Source organism: Oryx dammah, unplaced genomic scaffold (assembly GCF_014754425.2).
Source record: "Oryx dammah isolate SB20612 unplaced genomic scaffold, SCBI_Odam_1.1 HiC_scaffold_25, whole genome shotgun sequence".
Lineage (NCBI taxonomy): Eukaryota > Metazoa > Chordata > Mammalia > Artiodactyla > Bovidae > Oryx > Oryx dammah.
In genome coordinates this window covers 61,530,826-61,556,488 of record NW_024070209.1, presented here as the reverse complement: position 1 = coordinate 61,556,488, position 25,663 = coordinate 61,530,826, and the positions used below count along the sequence as shown (strand labels likewise).

Here is a 25,663-nt window from a genome sequence, read left to right as displayed (position 1 = left end):
GAACCGCAGCACGCTAGGCCTCCCTGTCCATCACCAACTCCTTGAGTTCACTCAGACTCGCGTCCATCGAGTCGGTGATGCCATCCAGCCATCTCATTCTCTGTCATCCCCTTCTCCTCCTGCCCTCAATCCCTCCCAGCATCAGAGTCTTTTCCAGTGAGTCAGCTCTTTGCATGAGGTGGCCAAAGTACTGGAGTTTCAGCTTTAGCATCATTCCTTCCAAAGAACACCTAGAGCTGATCTCCTTTAGAATGGACTGGTTGAATCTCCTTGCAGTCCAAGGGACTCTCAAGAATCTTCTCCAGCACCACAGTTCAAACGCATCAATTCTTCGGCACTCAGCTTTCTTCACAGTCCAACTCTCACATCCATACATGACTACTGGAAAAACCATAGCCTTGACTAGATGGACCTTTGTTGGCAAAGTAATGTCTCTGCTTTTGAAAATGCTATCTAAGTTGGTCACAACTTTCCTTCCAAGGAGTAAGCGTCTTTTAATTTCATGGCTGCAGTCACCATCTGCAGTGCTTTTGGAGCCCCAAAAACTAAAGTCTGACACTGTTTCCACTGTTTCCCCATCTATTTCCCATGAAGTGATGGGACCAGGCATTAAATATTATACAGTAATATTTCCTTTTGTGATTTTGTGATGCTTGAATCTATCTAGATTATCTATAGTTAAAATATTGCGAAATACTCAAAAATCTATCCCATAACACTTAATTTTTCTAGGAATTTAACATTAATATTATGCTGATACCATAATATTTTTAACATACAGTTCATATTTATATTACTCTAATGTTCTTTATTGCAGGTTTTTATTTCATTTTTAAGCCTGGGACCCAATCATGTATCAGGCATCATATTTAATTACTTTGTGGTCGAGCCAGTTAATTTTAATCCAATCAATATAAGGAAAAGAATACATGTCACACAGCATTTTTCAGAAGAAAAGATGTCATAGACTCTAGTATGTGTTTGTTGGGATTACCAACATGTCATAACGATTTTAATAAGACAGTCCTTAGGAATTACTGAGTATAAGAGGCTGTTAGTGAAATGTGATATTTTTTGAATTATCAAGTGTCAATATTTCATTTATGTTCTAGTCAAGATCCCTGGTATCTCCTGAGTTTCATATTAAAAATGATCTGGGGGACTTAGGTGTTTATCTATAATATGACTTTCTTATTAAAATTGGGATGATGCTCTACATCACATCTATAAGCTTTCTGGTTGAAATGGGAAAAGTTTTTATAAAATGTGATTCATTGCATTTAATTTAGACTCCTACCCAAATGTTGATCTTATCTATTGATAGTGATAGATATCAAACCTGTATCTGTGAATTGTACAGTATAAGGCCATGTTTTCACTTTTTCTTATATTCCCACCATGACTTCATCACACACTTCTGGATATATAGAACTCCTACATTGCATAGTTGGAGTTGGCCAACTTTTTGCCAGTAATTTTTAAAATAGCCATCTTACTTTTAGATTCTATATCAGTTAAACTAAGCCAAATTACTATTTGATGTATGTGCTGTATGAAAACAGTGATTTGTCCTAATTGTAGCTTCTCATTTTCACATTTAGACCACTTAAACTAATATTGTTGTAAAACATCTTTGAAGATGATTTTTAAATACTGTAATTTTTCTTTGGACAAGTTTATGATTCATTCTAGGGCATGATTTCACTGAATCATAATATTAGAAACTTCATTTTTAATGAAGATTTTTAAATAACTACAAATCAGAGAGAACTCTGATGTCTAACATAGAAATGGTAAAATTAGTTATGCCTAGTATACTCACTAGGACAGAATGTCATGCAGGCAAGGATTTTTAATGATTGAAGAAAATGCATACATTATAACATTAAGTGAAGAAACAAGACAGAGACCTGTTTATGTAGCATGCTCTTAGCTGTGTTAAAAATGTTTTTTTTTTTTTAATTTTTTTTACCTCTTAATCTGCATAGACCAGAGACAGCCTGTCTTTTTGTGGTTACCTTTAGATGGTAGAATTATGTGTAATTTAAACTTGTTATTCATTCTTTTCTCTTTTCCCTAAGTTTTCTACAGAAAGAGTCATTACATTTTTGTAATTGAAGTATAGTTGACTTACAGTGTTGTATTAGTTTCTGGTATACAGAAAAGTGATTCAGTTATTCAGTTACCTGTATTCATTTTATAGTCTTTTCCATTATAGCTTATTCAGTTACATGTATTCATTTTATAGTCTTTTCCATTATAGCTTATTACAGGATGTTGAATATAGTTCTCTGTGCTATACAGTAGGACCACTGTTTATCTGTTTTATATAGTTTATGTCTGCTAATCCCAAACTCCTAATTTATCCATCCCCTGCCCTGCCCTTTCCCCTTTGGTAACCATAAGTTTGTTTTCTATGTCTGTGAGTCTGTTTCTTTTTTGTTAATGAGTTCATTACTATCTCTTTTTTCTTTGGATTCTACCTATAAGTGACATCACGTGGTATATGGTATTGTCTTTCTGTATCTAACTTACTTCAATTAGTATGACAATTTATAGATCTATCCATGTTGCTGCATGGATTGATGGCATTTTTCATTCTTTTTATGGCTGAATAATATTCCATGGTGTATATTTACCACATCTTTTTACCCATTTATCTGTCAGTGGACATTTCCATGTCTTGGCTATTGTAAATAGTACTGCTATGAATATTGGGTTGCATACATCTCTTCTAATTAGAGTTTTCTCCAGATATATGCCCAGGAGTGGGATCACTGGATCATATGATAACTCTATTTTTAGTTTTTTAAGGAACTTCCATACTATTTTCCATAGTGGCTGCACCAATTGGTGTCAGAAGGAACCTTTTTCTCCACATCCTCTCCAGCATTTATTATTTGTATACGTTTTGAAGATAGCCATTCTGATCAGTGTGAGGTGATACCTCATTGTGGTTATAGATGGTATTTCTCTAATAATTAGCAGTATCAAACATCTTTTCATGTGCCTTTTGGCTGTTTGTGTGTCTTCTTTGGAGAATTGTCTAGATCTGCCCATTTTTTGATTTGGTGTTTTTTTTTTTTTTTTTTAATTTACCTATATAAGCTGTTTATGTATTTTGGAAATTAATTCCTTGTAGGTCACATCATTTTCAAATATTTTCTCCCAGTCTTTTCATTTTGTTTGTGGTTTCCTTTGCTGTGCAAAAGCTTTTAAGTTTAATTAGGTCCCATTTGTTTATTATTGTTTCTATTTCCATAACTCTAGGATTCAGCTCCATAAAAATACTGCTGCAATTTGTGTCCAGGAGCATTCTGCCTGTGTTTTCCCCTAGGAGTTTTATAGTATCCAGTCTTACATTTACTTCTTTAATCAATTTTGAGTTTATTTTTCTGGATGGTGTTAGAGAGTGTTCTGATTTCATTCTTTCACATGTAGCTTGTTTTCCCAGTACCACTTGTTGAAGAGACTGTCTTTTCTCCATTGTATATTCTTGTCTTCTTTGTTGTAGATTAATTGACCAGAAGTGTGTATGTTTATTTGGGGGCATTAATTGTATTTTGAATTTTTGTTTATTGTTTATACCCCATAGTTTAGTATGATTTGTATAGCTGAAAAAGAAAATAATCCTTAAATGCAGCTTGACAGTCTTTTCGAGAAATTTTTAACTCTTTGATTTTCAATTTGTTACATAGACAGATCTGGACTATCATTTTAGAGGCTTAATCAATATGGTTACCTTATTATTTCATTCACTATTCTCAAGACTGGAAAATTTTATTTTAGTTGTTCTGGTATTTAAACATGAACTTAACTAAAATTGCTGCAATAGGAAAGTTCAGAAAGTAAATCATGTGCCTACATTTAAAAAAAAAATGCATTTATTAGGTAGTTACTTTGTGCCAGGCACTGTTCTGAGCACATTATTTTTTATTATTATTATTTTGAAATTTTTTATTGGGGTATAGTTGCTTTACCCTACTGTTGAATCTATTATGTATTGTGAAATCTTCTGGCATTCTTAAACAAGAATGATTCAGGACTTAAAAAAAAATAATCACAAACCTCTAAAACTTGTAGATATCGTGAAAACAGTGAAGAAGAACCCCTAAGAGATACAACCAATACACTGTATAGAGAAAATTTATTGTATTAGCTAAGATGTTGTCAGTTAAAAGTGGCAAAATGTCCATTCAAACTAATTTAAACAATAAAAGAAATGTATTGGCTTGAGGAACTTAAAATAGTCCAAAAACAATAGACTTCAGTTTTGGTGTGGTCATTGTTTTCTGGATTAGTTTTACTGTTTTATTTCATTTCTACCTCCTCTTTTTTGACTTCAGTTTTAAAGTAACTAACCTAATTACAGCAAAATATCTATATATAACAGTTTCAAGTCTTCCACATTTGTATACTATACCTCCTAGAACAAGATTTTTTTCTTCTTCAGTCATCAAATGAAAGTCCTTAGTTTTAAACCATTGGGCTAATTTAGGTCACATACCCAAACACTGTGGTAAAAAAAGTGCTGTGCACTGATTGGTTTGGGTCTGGATTTTCTTCTTATTTCTAATCCTGTGGCAAGGAGGTTTGGGAGCATATTGGGTGGCTATGCAGGACTGAACCTGAAACTGGAAGGTGGACTCAGTTTTGCATAGCTGGCCTATGGGTGAGGTGCAGATTAGTTGCTGGAGGAGAGAAAGACTATGTTTAATTATTTTTTATGAGAAAATATTTTTGAGAAAGAAAATCACCAAGAGAGAATAGATAAGGGAAAAGAAAGGCAGAAATGAAGATGGGAGAGGTAGCATATTAAAGATTAAGATAGCAGTAAGGATTAAAAGCAGCAATGGAATAGTATAGCAGGGAGCAGGTTTGTGACAATAGAGAAATTACTGATGAGCAGAGAAGATGTACAGTCTCCATAGACTTGAAGGCTCAGAATCTCTGTCTAATACTGTATGGAATATTCACTTAGATTACATTTAGTCCCAAATAAACAGAACAGTATGAAAAGGCAAAAAGATAGGACACTGAAAGATGAACTCCCCAGGTGCCCAATATGATAATGGAGATCAGTGGAGAAATAACTCCAGAAAGAATGAAGGGATGGGGTCAAAGCAAAAACAACACCCAGCTGTGAATGGGACTGGTGATGGAAGCAGGGTTGGATGCTGTAAAGACCAATATCGCATAGGAACCTGGAATGTTAGGTCCATGAATCAAGGCAAATTGGAAGTGGTCAAACAGGAGATGATAAGAGTGAACATCGACATTCTAGGAATCAGTGAACTAAGATGGACTGGAATGGGTGAATTTAACTCAGATGACCATTATAGCTACTAATGTGGGCAGGAATCCCTTAGAAGAAATGGAGTAGCCATCATAGTCAACAAGAGTCCAAAATGCAGTACTTGGATGCAGTCTCAAAAACAACAGAATGATCTCTCAGCAGTGGCCACAGGACTGGAAAAGCTGTTTTCATTCCAATCCCAAAGAAAGGCAATGCTCAAACTACCGCACAATTGCACGCATGTCACATGCTAGTAAAGTTAACGCTTAAGATACTCCAAGCCAGGCTTCAGCAATACGTGAACTGTGAACTTCCAGATATTCAAGCTGGTTTTAGAAAAGGCAGAGGAACCAGAGATCAAATTGCCAACATCTGCTGGATCATTGAAAAAGCAAGAGAGTTCCAGAAAAACATCTATTTCTGCTTGATTGACTATGCCAGAGCCTTTGACTGTGTGGATCACAATAAACTGTGGAAAATTCTGAAAGAGATGGGAATACCAGACCACCTGACCTGCCTCTTGAGAAACCTGTATGCAGGTCAGGAAGCAACAGTTAGAACTGGACATGGAACAACAGACTGGTTCCAAATAGGAAAAGGAGGACGTTAAGGCTGTATATTGTCACCCTGCTTATTTAACTTCTGTGCAGAGTACATCATGAGAAAATCTGGGCTGGAGAAAGCACAAGCTGGAATCAAGATTGCTGGGCGAAATATCAATAACCTCAGATATGCAGATAACACCACCCTTATGGCAGAAAGTGAAGAGGAACTAAAGAGCCTCTTGATGAAAATGAAAGAGGATAGTGAAAAAGTTGGCTTAAAGCTCAACATTCAGAAAACTAAGATCATGGCATCTGGTCCCATCACTTCATGGCAGATAGATGTGGAAACAGTGGCTGACTTTATTTTTCCGGGTTCCAAAATCACTGCAGATGGTGATTGCAGCCATGAAATTAAAAGACGCTTACCCCTTGGAAGAAAAGTTATGACCAACCTAGACAGCATATTAAAAAGCAGAGACATCACTTTCCCAACAAAGGTCTGTTGAAGGAAATGGCAACCCACTCCAGTGTTCTTGCCTGGAGAATCCCAGGGACGGCAGAGCCTGGGGGGCTGCTGTCTATGGGGTTGCATAGAGATGGACACGACTGAAGCAACTTAGCAGCAGCAGCAGTCAAAGCTATGGTTTTTCCAATGGTCATGTGTGGATTTGAGAATTGGACTATAAAGAAAGCTGAGTGCTGAAGAATTGGTGCTTTTGAACTGTGGTATTGGAGAAGACTCTTGAGAGTCCCTTGGACTGCAAGGAGATCCAACCAGTCCATTCTGAAGGAGATCAGTCCTGGATGTTTATTGGAAGGACTGATGTTGAAGCTGAAACTCCAATACTTTGGCCACCTGATGCGAAGAGCTGACTCATTTGAAAAGGCCCTGATGCTGGGACAGATTGACGGCGGGAGGAGAAGGGGATGACAAAGAATGAGATTGCTGGATGGCATCACCGACTCGATGGACGTGAGTTTGAGTGAACTCCAGGAGTTGGTGTTGGACAGGGAGACCTGGCGTGCTGCAGTTCATGGGGTCGCAAAGAGTTGGACATGACTGAGCGACTGAACTGAACTGAACTGAAAACAGGAAACAGAGTGTTTTAAAGAAGGGGATTTATTAGTTCATATAACTAAAAAAATCCGTAGGTAGGTCAACCTTTAGGTGTTTAATAGAGAAGTTGATGATATTATCAAGCATTAGTTTTGTTCCCCTGTGTTTCTCTCAGTTGTGTTCTATGTATCTTTAGCTTTAAGCTCAGGTGGTTCCTTGGCTGATTGGCCCACCTTAGACCCTTATCCTATCTTTGGAGACTTACATTTGGAGTCTGCTTGCCTAGAACCATGTAGATCCTGAAAAGGAAATCAAGAATTTTGAGAAAGGGACAGCAAGTTATGAGAGTTCAACCTTGAATGTTAAAGTAGAAATATAGCTCCTTATTTCTTAGTAGTCCATGAAGACATTGATTTACATAAATTTACTCTTGATTCATCTACCTTTCAGTATTTATTAAGTACCTCCTCCATGCGCAGTACTTACTGTTCTAGGCAGTAGGATACAGTATCTCATGGAGCTAACACTGTAGTGGAAAGAGACCTAGAACTAAAAAATTAAAAGGTAGCGATAACTGATATTTTAAAAAAACCGATGAATGGGATAGGATTGCTGGTAGGGGTTACAGGAGGCTTCTTTGAGGAAGTGACATTTGTGCAAGAACCTTAGTGATGAAAAGGAAAGATGTATGTAAACGTCAGGGTGAAGAGCATTCCCGGCAGAGGAAACAACAAAGGTATTGAGATGGAAACAGTGAAGTTTAAAATAGGAAGAGAACCAAAATGTCTCGAGAACACTGAATGAGTGAGAATAGATGTGAGATGGGGAGAAATGGATATAAAAGTAGATATGGTAAGGAATACGGATTGTGTTTTCTTTTTAAGTAAGCACATGAATATGATCCTCTGATAGGCAAGTTATGTTCAATGTAACCTATTTAAGAAGTGAGAGAAATATGCACTGTATTTTAGGAAGATCACCATTTAAAAAATTAATTTGTAAGTATAGCCCTATGCCTAAACTTTAAAGGGAACCCATCTCTTCAGCAGTTTGTTTTTCACCAATCACCTTTATTGTGTAATTGAAGATAGAAATTGTGATATGCATGACCTTGACTCATTTGTAAAATGCTCAAACATACACATACAGTTCACTTTTGAAACCTTGGGTACAAAATATTTTATACCAATTTAAAATGTATCCTGTTTTCTTCTAGGCAACCTTAAATATCATACATAGTGTTGTTCTCTCAGTTCTTGACAAAAACCAAAGGACTAGAGAATTGGAAGAGATTTCACAACAGAAAAATGCTGCGAAAGATAATTCATTAGACACAGAAGTGGCTTATTTAATCCATGAAGGCATGTTTATAAGTGATGCATTCAGTGAGAGTGAATTAACGCCTATAGCCATAGATACTACCTCTCAAAGAAATGCATCTCCAAATAGTGAGCCCTGCAGCAGTGATTCTGTATCCGAACCAGAATGTACTACTGATTCTTCATCCAGCAAAGAGCAGATATCATCATCTGTTACTCCAGGAGCTGTGGATATTATGTGAGTATGGTGACTGTTGCCAGATTAACAGAACTTTGAGTCATCTTATTAACGGTTTAAATAAGACTGATTATTCAGTTTATTGAAAAACTGTGTATAGTTTGGTCTTTTGGAATTTAACAAAAATAAATAAATTTTATGAAACATACATATTTTTGAAAATTTATAGACGGTAAGGAGGTGAGTTTTGGAAATAATTGAGAATTATAGAATTTTAAGTCTGCGAAGAAACCATTTAATTAAATGCCCTCAATTTGGAGAGTTTAGATGGCTTATTTAAAGTCATTAATGGCAGAACCTGTCCTGGAACTCAGGTCAATATTTCTCAATATTTCCTTGGTTATGTTTCTTTCTTTTACTGTATCACCTTTGTATTTTGTATATAGTAAAGATGTATTTGGTTTACAATTTTCAGTTGTTCAAAGGCGTGAGTTTCCAAGTGGGTCACACTGTCTTTTTAAATATTACTTTTTAAAACTTATTTTGAAATAATTTCAGATTTACAGAAAAGTTGCCAGAATTATTAAAAAAAAAAAAAACAAAACCTCTAGTATACCCTTCACCTTGCTTCCCCAGTTGTCTATATCACATTGCCCTCTTTCTCCTTTTCTCGCTCTCTTTTCATCTCTCCTTTCTTTGTCTCTCATGTTAAAATTTTTACTCAGTCATTTGACAGTAGATTTCAGACTTGATGTCCCAAATACTTCAGCATATATTTCCTAAATACAATAGCACTTTCTAATAACTGCAATATACTAGTGAAAATCAAGAGAACACTGATCCATTATTACCATCTAATCCATACACTCCATTAAGTGTTCTGAATAGAAAGAACAAAAGCAAAATAAAGCCAATAGAATCTTTCTGGTCTGAGAACATCAATTTATATTTTGTAATTATTAAGAGTTATAGCAACTCAGGTTTTTGTTCATTTTGGTATAAGTCAGATTATGGCCTAGGAGCTTATAAAGGTTGAAGTTATAGTGTAGAGTCAACTATAACACCTCCTCTCCCCACTATCAGTCAAGCAAACCCTGAACGACCTATAAATAAAAAAATTTTTTTTCTCTGTTTAGGCTTATATTTTCTCATATATTGATTAGATATATTGCTGTTAGAAGAGATGTTAAAACATTTATAGTTTAAGCAATATATTAATAGAATTTTGTTTCTCTCCTGAAACAGTTAAGAGGTAGGAAGTTTTTTCTGGAGCTGAGAAGGTAAATCTACCATCTTGTTTTGTGGCTTCTACCTGTGTCTTAGGAGGCTGCTCCAGTTTTATCATCTCATTTCCATCTGTAGTAGCAGGAAGGAGAGGACAAAGGCTGATACTCTCCTTACTTTTTTGTTTTAATTTTTTAGTTGGAATGTAATGCATATATAGGGGAATGCACCAGTTATAACATTCAGCTCAATTTATTATAACAAAATGAACATGCTGGTGTAATCACCACTCAAGTTAAGATTCAGAACATTACCAGCTGTTTTGAAGCACCCTGTTGCCACTGTGCTTTCACTTTTTCCCAAAGGAAACCATTAAAACTATTGATTTTTTCCAGGTTTTAAACTTTTATGTAAATGGAACCATTAAATTATGGTCTTTAGTCTCTAATTTCATTTCCCATTATATTTGTGATATTTTTCTAAGTTGTTGCATATAGCAGTAGTTTATTTGTATATAGATGTTCCACTTTCTGACTGCACGACAATGTGTGTATCATTCTGCTGTTAATGAAGTTTGGATTATTTTCAATTTGTTGTGATTGTTCTTGTAGATGTCTCTGGTGTACATGTCATAAGTATTTCTGTTGAATATATATCTAAAAATGAATAAGTATGTGAATAGTCAATTTAACTAAAGCGAAATAATTTCCCAAAGTGATTATATACCTTTACAATCCTATCAGCTGTGTGGAAGCATTCCTGTCTCTCCACATCTTCATTGATCTTGGTGTTGTTAGTCTTTCACATGTTAGTAAAACATTTTTGTATGTCACAGGTGTAATAGTGTAAATTTCTATTTCCCTGATGATTGGTAAGAGGACACTTTTGATATATTTACTGGCTGTTTGCATATCCTCTTGTGAAGTGCCTATAAATCCTTTACCCACTTCTCTCTTGGTTTGCCTTTTATTTCTTACTGATTATGGGAGTTCTTTATGTAGCCTCAACACAGCCCTTTTCAGTTGGTCCATGATGCAAATTCCTTCTCCCACTCTGTGGGCTGGCTTTTCACTTTTTATTGGGGTCTTTCGTGAACAAGAGTTCTTAACTTTAATATAATCTCATGATTCATTCTTTCCTTTAATGGTTTATGTTTTTTTGTGTGTCCTATTGAAGAAAATCTTTCACTACCCTAAGACTTTGATGATATTGTCTTGTTTTTTTTCTGGAAGATTTGTTGATGTCCCTTGCACATTTAGATCCACAACATATCTGAAATTGATTTTTGTGTACAACGGTTATTTTCTTTTTTCCCATGTAGTTATCTTTTTGACCTCAAACCATTTATTGAAAAGACTGTCTTACCCATTGCTAAATAGTACCACTCTTGCCCTAAATTAAATATTCATATATAAATGAGTCTGTTTCTAGACTCTGTTTTGTTCAGTTGTCTTTCTTCGCACCAGTACCATTAAGGAAGATTATATTAGTTATGATATCTTTTTAATTAGCTTTCATATCTGATAATTTCTCCTACTTTTTGTTATTCTCCCAAGATGCCTTAGATGTTACAAATCTGTATATATTTTAGCTTTGTTAGCTCTCTTGTTACTGTCACATAAACTTGTTCATATTTTTCCTTTCTATTTAAGAGCACAATTCAGAATTTGCAATCCCACATTCTAGTGGCTAGAATATTTTCACATGTCTATATATAGCTATAAGAGAGGCTTGAGAAATAGTGTATAGCTTGTTGGCTATTTGATAGCTAAAACTGTTACTGTGGCAGAAGAGAGAAGAGATATTAAAAGATAGCTGGAAAATGTGCCCATACTATTTGGGATTCCTTTAAATGAAATGAAGTCTCAGATTTTAACCCACCCCTCCCACCTCCATTGTGGCTCACTATGCACTTTAGGGCTTCTCTGGCTTTCCACAATGACGTGCTCCCATAGCATGATTACAGAGCATCTATAAATTGTTCCTTCTATGTTTCATAGTGGAGAAGGCAATGGCACTCCACTCCAGTACTCTTGCCTGGAAAGTCCCATGGATGGAGGAGCCTGGAAGGCTGTAGTCCATGGGGTCGCTGAGGGTTGGACACGACTGAGCGACTTCACTTTCACTTTTCACTTTCACGCATTGGAGAAGGAAATGGCAGCCCACTCCAGTGTTCTTGCCTGGAGAATCCCAGGGACAGGGGAGCCTGGTAGACTGCCGTCTGTGGGGTCACACAGAGTCAGACACGACTGAAGTGACTTAGCAGCAACAGCATGTTTCATAGGTACATAAATGTCTGGAAACTACCCACTTTCCATTGCCAAAGGGGCAATGGATGGATTGAATATATTTATACATTTAACCCTAACTAGTTCTTCCCTGTGTCAAGTGTTTTTTCAGTATGTACTAGTGTCACAGATACAGTACATGCAGAAATGATGTCTGATTTTTGTATCTTTGTTAGTATTAGATTTTCCTTGTTTTCTTACATTATCAAAATAACCTACAACTTTGTAAGTTTATTGCAATGTAAATATGGGCACAAAAGAGTAAATAATTTCCCAGGCAGGAAATGGGAAAGAAAAAATAATGGATGGGATTAGAAAGTATTATAGATTTTTAAAACTTTTTTATTTTAAATTATGGTTAAAAAAACACATGCAGTTTATCATCCTAGCCATTTCTAAGTGCACAGTTCAGTAGTGGTAAATATATTCACATAGTTGTACAACCAATCTCGAGATCTTTTTCTTCTTGCAAATCTGAAACCCTGTGCACATTAAACAGTAACTCTCCATATCCTCCCCTACCAATCCCCTGGCAACTACCCTTTTACTTTGTATCTCTAAGTATCATATAAGTGGAATCATACACTGTTTGTCCTTTTGAGACTGTCTTGTTTAGCATTAATGTCTTTAGGGGTCTCCCAGGTGGCGCTAGTGGTAAAGATCCTGCCTGATAATGCAGGAGACTTGGGTTCGATCCCTGGGTAACGACTATCCCCTGGAGGAGGAAGTGGCAATCCACTCTAGTATTCTTGCCTGGAGAATTCAGGGACAGAGGAGCCTGGTGGGCTGTAGTCCATTGGTTCCCAAAGAGTCGGACAGGACTGAGCAACTAAGCACAGAGATGTCGTTAAGTTTCATCTATATTGTAGTGTGTCAGAATTTCCTTCTTTTTTTGAGGCTGAATGATATTCCATTATAGGTATATACCACATTTTACCCATTGATCTGTCAGTGGACTCTTGGATTGCTTCCGTCCCTTGGCTGTTCTAAATAGTGCCACTGTGAACATGAGTGTGCAAATACCTCTTTGAGATCCTGCTTTCAACTCTTTTGTATATGTAACCAGACACTGGTTCATGTTTGTGAGCAGTTTTTTGTTTTTCCTGTCAACAGTAAAGAGATCTAATTAGACTCAAAATTTTAAAAATCTTTTTTAAAAGCAAAATTACAAATAATTAAATAATTTATGAAGCTCAAACTTCCCAGCTTTATGAGAAGTGGTACTGAAATAGCACTTGGGCTGTTTATAGAAGTAAATATTGGAATAGAGGAAACTTAGCAGGTTAGAAATAGAATTAGACTAATTCTGGGTTCTAGTCTCATGCTTTTAACCTTGTGACCTTGGGTAGATCACTTAAACTTTCAAGATTCAGTATCCTCATCTGTTAAGTAGGAGTTTATCTGTCTGCCTCAGAGTGTGGGAACCAAGTTAAGATACTGTATCTGAAAGTGTTTTGAAAATATTAACCCTTCTATTATTTTAAGTACTAGTAAATAAACTTAATGACATAACTTTAAAGGATAGCAGATAATAACTTTCTTCAATACCTTAACCCAGTGGTTTGCCTCAAATTAATAGACATCACATCCTCTTTGAATCGTCTTTGAAAGTTGTCGTTCTTTGGTCACTAAGTTGTGTCTGACTCTTTTACAACCCCATGGACAGCAGCCTGTCAGGCTTCTCTGTCCATGGTATTTCCCAGGCGAGAATACTGGAGTGGGTTGACATTTCCTTCTCCATGGGATCTTCCCAATCCAGGGAACAAACACATGTCTCTTGCATTGACAGACAGATTCTTTACTGCTGAGCCACCACATAGAAAAATTATACTAAGGCACTGCACTTTAACACTAAGCTGAATTTTTGGCACAAAATCAGTGGTCTTTATACATGCTCTGAGGGGGTGGGGTGGGGAATGCATAAAAACACAAAAAGTCTTTACATTTCTTCCTCAAAATTGGAATAAATGCATTACATATTATAAATACTACTATTTAATTGTAAGTTCCTTAAGAAAACATATTCCCTCCAGTGTCTAGTACTTAAATACAATAAATGCTCAAGAAATATTAGTTCAGTTGATCTAACTGTTAATAGTCATTCATAATTATAAGCAAAAAGCAGGCCTGTTTGTTCCTTCTTTCCATTTCTTTCCTCTTCCTTCCACTATGTCATCCTGGGCAACCTGGGTACAACCTGCCATAGCTATGACCTTGTACCTATTGTTTTGTTTTGTTTGTTTGTTTTTGGCTATAGTTTTTGCAGAATTTCCAGTCAGAGTCTGAATTAAGTATTAAAAATACTACAGCAGAGAGAGAAGATTATTACTAAAGATTAGGGAGAAGTGTATTTGTACTATCTGAACTTGCTTATATGATTCCCTGCCACAAAATTAAAACTGTGTGACACATCAAAACAGATTTTTTCCTTAAATGTAAATTTTACAGCTTTTTGTTTTTTATTGGTATGTCATCTGTGGAGATCAGTGTGTTCACAGCCTTTCTTGACTTAATCTCTTTTTGTCATTTTCAGGGTCAATGAAGATGTGAAATTAACTGACTTAGAGCTAGGAAAGCTGGCAAATAATACCCAGGAGTTACTGTATAGTGCCTCAGATATATGCCATGATCGAGCCGTCAAATTTCTCATGTCAAGAGCAAAGGTTATTTGTTTTGATAAAGTTTAGATATTTTTTACATAGTAAAATTACTTTGAAAATATAGAATATATCCTTGCTTGTATCCCTATATTCTGCATAATGTATATTATATTTTTAACATTTAATAGACCACTATTTTAACATCTAATAGACCACTGGTGGAGGGAGTTGCTAAAATGCAAAATAATCCAAATAAAAGAAATAGTAAAACTTAAGCTTGAATTTCAAATAAATGATTAAAAGACTTAATAAATATTTGAAATTAATATGCTATTTTTATACATATATATGTGTACTACTAACCAAATAATTTATTAAGAAAATTAGTCATTCTCCAGTATTATGAAACTTGTGTAGTATGACCTGAATTTATTTGAGTTACTTTATCTTAAAGGGATCAGAATAAAATTTAGACATCTTAAACTTTTAATGGTTGATCTCTGGGACTAAAGTATTGGGAAATTTCATTGAAAATTATCGTAAAATAATTTTTAGGAATTAGTATAAGTATTATAAATTAATATTAATTTAAGTTGGTTTTATAGCTATTCCATATTTTGTATTATACTAACTCATGAATATTATATTATCTTTAAAATTTAGGATGGTTTTCTTGATAAGCTAAATTCCACGGAATTCATATCACTTTCCAGATTAATAGAAGCATTCATTTTAGAAACTGAACAGATATGTGGAAGAAAAAGCATGTCATTACTTGGAGCACTTCAGAGCCAAGCAAATAAATTTGTAAATAGGTTTCATGAAGAGAGAAAAACCAAACTCAGGTATTATTACCATGTCCATTCTGTTCATTTTTTCTCCCTTTTCTTTATAAAACACAGTTATATTTAAAAGAGGAAACTTCATTGATTGGCCAATTAAAACCCCTGACAGTTATTTTTCTTTTTAATTATAGACATTATACTATAAAGTACTTATCCTGATAGACTGACTTTTGCTTTCCCACTCAAAGTGAAGTTAATTATGTTTTACCATTCTTCTTGACTAGGCTAAGAGATATAAAAAGGAAAATATTTCCTGAAACTATTTGTACTATTTATGAATGACCTCAGTTTATTAAGCTGTTCAGCACTTTTTAAAAGTCTCATGTACTAGCAACAGCCTATGACCGTTACTGTTTAGAAAGTCAAATGCCTTGTATTGCATGGGCTCTACTTGAATTTAACTAAGATACATGTAGTCTTAAATATATGTCTTAAGTACTCACTTGGCTTTTCTTTTTCTTTTCACCCTAAGAGATAGGGTTGATATATTATTAAAGTTTATCTTTATTTTTACTTTTGAATAGCCTTCTCTTAGACAATGAACGCTGGAAGCAAGCTGATGTTCCTGCAGAATTTCAGGATCTTGTTGATTCTATATCAGATGGAAAGATTGCTTTACCTGAAAAAAAATCAGGGGGTATGTGTACTCTTTCACACATTCTGTTTCAATTTTATATTGTTCGTTCATTTTGTAAGAGTGCTTAATATTTTTTTAATTGATAGTGCCTCTTAGAAACCTTAGAACTCATATTCCCAGCTTAGTTAGTAAGTAGTTGACTTGAAAAGTATGTGGCAATTTATAATAATTTAAAATATTTATTGAATATTAACCATATTCCAAACATTGGACCAAGTGCTTTACATGCATTTACTCTCCCAACAACCTATGATGAAGATACTATTGTTACCTTGTTTAATATTGAGGAGGCATGAGGCTGCCAGGGGTTACAGAATTTGGTATAAATGAAGATCTGTGGTTTGGAGAAGGCAATGGCACCCCACCGCAGTACTCTTGCCTGGAAAATCCCGTGGACCGAGGAGCCTGGTGGGCTGCAGTCCATGGGGTCGCGAAGAGTCGGACACAACTGAGCAACTTCACTTTCAGTTTTCACTTTCATGCATTGGAGAAGGAAATGGCAACCCACTCCAGTGTTCTTGCCTGGAGAATCCCAGGGATGGGGGAGCCTGGTGGGCTGCTGTCTATGGGGTCACATAGAGTCGGACACGACTGAAGCAACTTAGCAGTTGTGTAATTTTATAGCTGTGTTCTTAACCACTGTACTATATTGTTTAGAGAATATGTATTATACTGGTAAGCTTCTACTATGTGTCAAGATATTGAGACATAGATAAAGGTATAATTTTACTTTAAAAGGGCTAAGTCTAATGAAAAATATATTTATTAGCAATCATAAGTAAGGTAGTAGTGATATGATAGAGAAAACTAAAATGTAAAGAACCATAGGAAAAAAAATTATGAAGGAGACTGCAGAGGAAGGGCAGGGAGGCAGGACAATCTAGAAGAAAAAAGTTAAAAAAATTAGAGTTTTGAGAAGAAAATTGTCATTGGTATTAAATATCAATCAGGTTTCTTGTGAAAGATACACAATGGCTAGAACTATTTCTGTATGCCAGTTAAAGTGTAATACCAGGATGCATTGTAGTTACGAAATGCTTGAATGTTTTTAATGGAGGAGGCAGTTGCACTTTCAGTTTTTATGCATTTAATGAAAGTTTAATATTTTTACATAGAAATATTTTAAAATTGTATACTGTATCATAAAATACAACTGTATTGCAAGAGAAAGACTGATAGTGACCACTTGTTTGACACACAGGAGATCATTTACAGTCTTTTTAATTCAGTGGAGTGATAAAGCCAGATTGTAGTTCATTGCTGAGTAATTCAAAAGGTAAGGAAGAGCAGATGAGTGTAAGGCTACCTTTTCGAACAGGCCTTTCAAGTTTGGCCCTGAAGGGAAAGTAAATGATGAAATGGCAGCTAGAGACACAAGAGCTATTAGAGAGACTATTACCTTTAAATTTGCTTAGGAAATTGAGAGAATTTTAAGATAAGAGAAACTGAATTATATTTTTATGCTTAATAGAAAGAGGAAGATGGTTGATTTAAAATAAGAGTGACATAGAATAATTCTAGGGGTAGGACCCCTGGAATTGAATCCACAGTTCAAGAGAGGGGCTCCCTCTGCCCACTGTAACGAGAGGGAGTGAGGAACAGGTGAAAATTAGAGTAATTCAAATATAGTCGAGAGATAAATTGAAGAAATCAAGTAAATTTCTGTTTAGTGACCATTTTTAGTAGATAACAGTGTTGGGTGGTGGTCACAATTTTTAAATTGATTGTATGATATTAGCAAAGCAAAAGTGTTTAAGTGGTAAAGACTGAAAGAAAAATAAGATACTCTGATCATCTTAAATCACAAACTTAAAATTATTGGACTTATTAGCCATCTGTTCTTTCAAGCTGTATTTGATTGGAGTTCACTATCCTGAACACATTGCAATTTTGAATTAAAATCATAACTCTAAAAGTGATTTAATTTATCATGTGTTTTTCCCACAGAGTGAATTCTTTATTTTCACTTCCTCTTTGTAGGATACGGACAGTAGAAAGTTTCTCTTACAAACCCTGCTCTGTCTTTTGGTTTTCTCTGACCAGAAAGAAAGTATATGCTATTAGAAATTCATCAATATTTTACTAGTTCATGCAAAGTGAAGGATCCTGGGTTATATTCATTCACCTATCATCCATTTATTGAGTTACTAACTACTTATTGAGGCATTGGGGAGATGAAGTTTAATGGATAGCAGTAAATATTAATTTAGTGCTTACCCAATGCTAGACAGTTTGTTCTAAGCACTTTACATGGTTATTTCATTTACATGTCCGTGAGCTGTAGTATTCCCATTTAACAGATATGGAAACTGAGGCACAAAGAAGTTAAGCAACATACCTAAGGTTACATGGCTAGAAAGTGGTAGAGCTGGATCCAACTGCAGGCAGACTGATGTTAGGGCCCCTTTTTAACTACTGTGCGAAGTCACTTCTCTGCAGTACTGAGTGTTGGTTAAGACACAATCCCTGTCCTCAAGAAACTTTAATCTGACATATAGAGTGAATTGTGGTTAGAAATTATATCACACTGAATTTCTTTACTTAAAAGAAATGAGGATGTAGATATTTAATGTCTTAGAACAAAGGGAGTTGAAACTTAGGGAATCATTATGACTTACTTGCCCATGGTACTCTGTTTAACTGGCTGATTCAAGACAGTGATCCAGTCCACTGTTCTTTTCACCTCAACATACTGAATTTTGTTTTTTAATGATAAAAAATACCATGTACTGAAAATAAAGTAACTTTTGGATAAAGATCATAAAAATTAAATATATAATCTCTCCACTGAATTTAGGTATTAACTTGTATTCTAAAGATTATAATAAAGAAAACCAGCTGAAATGCTAGTTATACCTTTCCAGCTAATAACACTCTTTTACTTCTTGTAATAACACTCTTTTACTTCTTATCAGCCATCTGCCATGTACCAGACCTAGAGGACAGCTAGTTTGTAAGCATTATCTCTTTCACTGACAACTACACTTAAAGATAGATATCGTTGTCTATGTTTAATGGATACAGATACTGAGACTCTAAAGAAGTAATTGGTCCAAAGTCATTTATCCAGTAATTGTTAATACTATAACTCAAATTCAAATTTCTCTGATTCCAAATCCAATATACTTTACTTACTTTGTGCTAAATTGTTTTCCAAGAAGTAGATTTATTTGCAAAAATGAGGTTGTTCCAGGTCTTAGATAGGAACTTGTTCAGTTTTTTTCCTAGTTTAAATTTTTTATACAGTATTTTGTTTCATCTTATACCCATGTCTCTTTATTTGCTTTAACTCTTTAGCTACAGAAGAAAGAAAACCAGCTGAAGTTCTTACTGTTGAGGGGCAACAGTATGCTGTTGTTGGGTAAGTGACACATTTTTCTTTATTAGTTGTGTCAAGTATTTAAAATATAGGTCTTCTAGTTACCCTTTGATGTGAACTGCAAATTTTAGATTAACAACTGTAAATCTTACAAAGAATTTTAAATAAATTTTGTGGATTCCTTTTTATTTTGTAGTATTCTGTATCCATTAGAGACTACACTGGCTAACCAAAAAAGGTGTTGGTTGATTTTTCTCATACAACAAGAACTTTTGAGGTACATCCAAATGGCAACCCACTCCAGTGTTCTTGCCTGGAGAATCCCGGGGACGGGGAAGCCTGGTGGGCGGCTGTCTGTGGGGTTGCACAGAGTCAGACACGACTGAAGCGACAGAGCAGCAGCAGCAGCAAGGGTGCTACAGTGGCTCTCTGCTGTAAATGTCTCAGGCTCTTTCTGTCTTTTTTACCTGCAACTTTTCTTGGTGTGCAATGTGCAGCATACTGAAGTTGTGAGCTCTGGAGTCAAACTGCTTAGGTTTGAATCCCAGCAACTCTGTTACTTTGTGACTTTGGGCAAGTTAGTCTGTGTGCCTTAGTTTCCTTCTTTGTAAAACAAAATCTGGGCAGTAGTAATGTACTTAGAATTATTGTGAAACAGGTAATTCCTGTAAAGCATCTTGCACAGTTCTGCTTCACCTAACAAGAAGTTGATAGTTGTTGGTAGTTATTTCCATTACCATCATTTGTCATTAGGTCTTTTATTCTTTTACCAATAACATTATGTCAAATTCAAGTTAACTAAGAAAAATATAAATTCCAGTGTTGTTTGTCTAGGGCTATATGCCTTTTATTAATAGATACTTAAAATAATATCTTCATATACTTTCATAACACTTAATAGTTTAGGTATTTTCATATATATGATCTCATTTGATCTCTCCAACCACACTATGAAATAGACATTTCAGGTATCATTGTTCCCTTTCTACGGTTAAGAGAATTGGAGCTTAGGAGTTTAAGTATTTAATATAAAATTACCCACATGGAGCCAGAATTAGAATCAAAATCTAGCTCCCATTATCTATACCAGAATTCTTTTTCGCTTTTCTTCTTTGTTTCTTGTCACTACTGCTGCTAAGTCACTTCAGTTGTGTCTGACTCTGTGTGACCCCATAGACAGCAGCCCACCAGGCTCCTCTGTCCCTAGGATTCCCCAGGCAAGAACACTGGTGTGGGTTGCCATATCCTTCTCCAATGCATGAAAGTGAAAAGTGAAAGTGAAGTCACTCAGTTGTGTCTGACTCTCAGCGACCCCATGGACTGCAGCCTACCAGGCTCCTCCGTCCATGGATTTTCCAGGCAAGAGTACTGGAGTGGGGTACCATCGCCTTCTCTGGTTTCTTGTCACTAAATGAGTCTTTTCTGAAATAGCCATCCCCTCCAGGAAGAATGAATGATCCTCGCCTTGTAACTCTGTGTGCCTCTATCATGGCTTTCTGCAGTGTAGTAGAGTTATTTATTTGTGTATGTATCTGCCTGGTTATTATCTGAATTCCTCAAAGATGGGTCTCATTTACCATTTTAATTTTTCTTGGCACCTAATAAGGACTCAGTTAGTGTGAAAAGAATTTATGCTTTTTCTCAACCTGTATATATTCTCCAAAACTCCAGAGTACAACCGTTGTAAGCTAAAGCTTCCATTCCTTTCTTTTCTGGAATTCTTTTCCATTTCTAGTAGGACAAAACTTTTTTCAACCTCACTGTAATCTTACTCCTTCTGTCTAATTGTCATTTCTTTCCTTAATTACCCATTGCAATTGGCCCTCAATATCTGCAGGTTCTGCATCCCACTAACCAGCATGTAGAACCCATGGATATAGAGGGAAGACTTTACTATGCCATTTTATATAAAGGTCTTGAGCATGCATGGGTTTTGGTATTCACAGGGTATCCTGGAACCAGTCTTCTGTGAATACTGAAGGACTGTGTCTTGTTACTCTTCCCTTACTTAATGGAAATGATCCCCTCTAGCTATCTGTCTTTCTTGCTCTTTAAGCTAAGAGACTACTGCCAAAAAGCTGAACTCTCTGGCTAAAGGGGAAGTATTGTATATTCAGCAAGAAGATTACAAAAGATAGCAATGGACTCCTGCCCAATAAGGCAGACTCTAGGATTATGCATGGAGAATAATGTATGGTCTAACAATTAAGCTGTTATAAAGGCTAGATAGTCTCCTCCTTGAAGCACTGCTCTCTTTCCTTCAGACTTTTATAAAACATTATTTTACATGGATCACTCATTTCTCAGAATCTCATTGAATTTAGATGTCCTGTAATGAATGGCTGTTTCCCCCTTAATATCAACCTTATTTAACCTCCCAGTGGTGTCTCTTTTCAGCTTGTGACATATCTTGCTAATGAGCTTATAACTTTCTCATCTTTGGAAAACCTTTTGTGACTTACCAATAAGCTTCTTAGGAGATACATTGTTCTCAGAAGCCACAATTTCTTTGATCTCACTTAGAAAATCTAGACTAGGCCCTTCCTTAATTCAACATTTATAATAACCTGCTACATAATCAGAAACACTGCTTAAACTTTTTTCAGTGTTGGCCAAGGATTTTTCAATTGGCCAAGAAATGGGATACCTGCCTTACTGAAAAGACTTACTGCAAGTGTCACACAAAGAGTGATGCGCTTATAGCACAAAATTTATCACTAATCTAGAGCCAGACATCTTGTAATGTGAAGTCAAGTGGGCCTTAGAAAGCATCACTACAAACAAAGCTAGTGGAGGTGATGGAATTCCAGTTGAACTGTTTCAAATCCTGAAAGATGATGCTGTGAAAGTGCTGCACTCAATATGCCAGCAAGTTTGGAAAACTCAGCAGTGGCCACAGGACTGGAAAAGGTCAGTTTTCATTCCAATTCCAAAGAAAGGCAATGCAAAAGAATGCTCAAACTACTGCACAATTACACTCATCTCACATGCTAGTAAAGTAATGCTCAAAATTCTCCAAGCCAGACTTCAGCAATACGTGAACCGTGAACTCTCTGATGTTCAAGCTGGTTTTAGAAAAGGCAGAGGAACCAGAGATCAAATTGCCAACATCCGCTGGATCATGGAAAAAGCAAGAGAGTTCCAGAAAAACATCTTATTTCTGCTTGATTGACTATGCCAAAGCCTTAGACTGTGTGGATCACAATAAACTGTGGAAAATTCTGAAAGAGATCGGAATACCAGACCACTTGACCTGCCTCTTGAGAAATCTGTATGCAGGTCAGGAAGCAACAGTTAGAACTGGACATGGAACAACAGACTGGTTCCAAATAGGAAAAGGAGGACGTCAAGGCTGTATATTGTCACCCTGCTTATTTAACTTCTATGCAGAGTCCATCGTGAGAAATGCTGGACTGGAAGAAACACAAGCTGGAATCAAGATTGCCGGGAGAAATATCAATAACCTCAGATATGCAGATGACTCCACCCTTACGGCAGAAAGTGAAGAGGAGCTAAAGAGCCTCTTGATGAAAGTGAAATAGGAGAGTGAAAAAATTGGCTTAAAGCTCAACATTCAGAAAACAAAGATCATGGCATCTGGTCCCATCACTTCATGGGAAATAGATGGGGAAACAGTAGAAACAGTGGCTGACTTTATTTTTGGGGGCTCCAAAATCACTGCAGATGGTGACTGCAGCCATGAAATTAAAAGACGCTTACTCCTTGGAAGAAAAGTTATGACCAACCTAGATAGTATATTCAAAAGCAGAGACATTACTTTGCCGGCTAAGGTCCGTCTAGTCAAGGCTATGGTTTTTCCTGTGGTCATGTATGGATGTGAGAGTTGGACTGTGAAGAAAGCTGAGTGCCGAAGAATTGATGCGTTTGAACTGTGGTGTTGGAGAAGACTCTTGAGAGTCCCTTGGACTGCGAGGAGATCCAACCAGTCCATTCTGAAGGAGATCAACCGTGGGATTTCTTTGGAAGGAATGATGCTAAAGCTGAAGCTCCAGTACTCTGGCCACCTCATGCGAAGAGTTGACTCATTGGAAAAGACTCTGAAAAAAAAAAAGGAAAAGGAAAAGACTCTGGTGCTGGGAGGGATTCGGGGCAGGAGGAGAAGGGGACGACCCAGGATGGGATGGCTGGATGGCATCACTGACTCGATGGACTTGAGTCTGAGTGAACTCCAGGAATTGGTGATGGACAAGGAGGCCTGGCGTGCTGCGATTCATGGGGTCGCAAAGAGTCGGACACGACTGAGCGACTGAACTGAACTGAACCCTTTCTCAGTGTCATGAAAGTGCATGCCGTGGAGTTGCACAACCTTGAAACTGAGTGCCTTCTTAATTTTACATCCTAGAGGTTTTTTTACCTTACTCTAGTCTCTACTTGCTCTGCTTATAGGTGAAACACATCATTGAACAGTTGCCAAGATCAGTATTGATTTTTGTATGTGAAATCAGTTTGATTTTTCTTGTTTTGAATGCCTACTGGTTCATCTCTCTCTCTCTCTCTCTCTCTTTTTTGGTAGAACTGTATTGCTATTGATAAGAATTATCCTTGAATATTGCCAGTGTGTGGATAATATCCCATCTGTTACTACTGACATGCTCACTCGTCTATCAGACTTATTGAAGGTATGTATGGTTTCACTTTTATGGAAAAATATTTGGAAGAAGTAAAAGATTAGGGTGCGAGTAATCTTCCAACTCTTAGACATTTCAACGTCATGGTATCTTTAAGGCATTAATTTTGTGACATTTGGCTGTGGTTGATTCACAACATGTTATCTGAAGGCCACCTGCTTCCTTCTCACTCAACATTTAGTGATTCCTCATTACACCTATAGAGTTGTTAATGACATTGGAGACAGGAGTTGATTTGTTCGTTAGGTGCTGAACATGACTGAGGCCACTTAGGTCAAAAAACCTGGACTGGTTTCAAATGTGCATGGAAGGAATTCACTGAACTTTACAAAATTCATCTCACTAAGGTTAGAGATTTTTCTTTAAATCATTCTTTGAGAACCATTGATGTGAAGTGAAACTGTGGTGATAGGTTTATTCAGCCATTTCATATTAATAGATATTTTAAACTGCTAGATATAGAAAAGGCTTTATTTTTTCAAATACCTAATCTATCAATTAATTCCATCCCAAAGTTGTCATATTTAGTCCAGAAAGATTTTGTTACCCTTTTGAAAATAGGACTATCCAATTACAGACTAAAACAACAAGTTTTATGATTGCAAATTCAAGATTAATTTTTGAACAACTGATTTTTAGAATTTCTCAACTTTTTCCTACCAGACTGTAAATACTATTATTGGGAAACACCCCCTTTTTTTTCTGTCATTACATAAACAAATCTTAATTGCTCCTACTAGAAAAATTCATTTCGTCCTTGAATAAGAGGAAAGAGGAATGTATTATTAGAATTAACATATTGCCAGCATATAAAGTGTAGTTTTTAATAAATTGTTGGTTTTTCTCTCTTCCTTCCTTTGTTAGTACTTCAATTCAAGAAGTTGCCAGTTAGTTCTTGGAGCTGGTGCACTGCAAGTTGTTGGACTAAAAACAATAACTACAAAAAATTTGGGTATGGATTCTTGCATTTAATTTACATGCTGAGGCATTTCAGTGATGTCACTAAGGTTTTTATTATGTGTGGTTTTTTGGTGCCTCTAACCAAAGGCTCTAAAAGTAGCAGTTCTACTTTACTTTTTTTATGTATTGCCATAATTGAAAAATAACTTCTGGAGAAATGTTACAAGGAATTTTTAGTTTAATAAATGTAAGTTATTAGAAGTTACACTACTGTTAAAAAAATGTTAAAATATAATATGTATTAAGTACATAAGTGTGTATGGGGTGAAAGGTATCAATGTCATGAGAATCAGTTGTCCCCTTACCTTCCTCATGCCATTCTACCCACAGTTTGAGTCCATTGGGAAAATTAGCATAATTCATTACATCATTCAGTATCAAATGATTTTCTTAAACAAAATGAAGTATGTTGCTTTCTGTCACTGTGTTCTCCATTTATGTAATAAACTTGGGTCTGTAGAAAATTAATTTTTTACATAATTTGATAGGTAATTAAAGTCAGCTAATACCTTTTTTTCTTCCACGATATGTCCATCTCCTGGATCTTCAGCTCTTTCTTCACGCTGTTTGCAGTTAATTGTGCACTACATTCCTGTGATCCGGGCTCATTTTGAAGCTCGACTGCAACCTAAGCAATACAGTATGCTTAGGCATTTTGATCATATCACTAAGGTACCTTTTCATGTATTTTCTACTGGAGTTTCATAAATTTTAACTCCTTAATTGTTAAGTATTTTAGATGTGTC

General features: G+C 35.9%; 1 protein-coding gene across 3 annotated transcripts in view; it reads left to right on the top strand.

Moving 5' to 3' along the window:
* VPS54 (VPS54 subunit of GARP complex) overlaps window positions 1–25,663 on the top strand; it is a 76,017-nt gene that overhangs the window by 31,223 nt on the left and 19,131 nt on the right. For 2 of the 3 annotated variants that reach the window (XM_040224025.1, XM_040224026.1), the window contains exons 11-18: window positions 8,115–8,455; window positions 14,441–14,570; window positions 15,171–15,352; window positions 15,877–15,989; window positions 19,287–19,350; window positions 23,843–23,948; window positions 24,822–24,909; window positions 25,468–25,589. In XM_040224025.1, the coding sequence (XP_040079959.1) occupies window positions 8,115–8,455; window positions 14,441–14,570; window positions 15,171–15,352; window positions 15,877–15,989; window positions 19,287–19,350; window positions 23,843–23,948; window positions 24,822–24,909; window positions 25,468–25,589 (1,146 nt within the window). Of the gene's footprint in view, window positions 1–8,114; window positions 8,456–14,440; window positions 14,571–15,170; window positions 15,353–15,876; window positions 15,990–19,286; window positions 19,351–23,842; window positions 23,949–24,203; window positions 24,305–24,821; window positions 24,910–25,467; window positions 25,590–25,663 lie in introns of all 3 variants that reach the window. The other variant, XR_005718284.1, reaches the window with a different exon arrangement.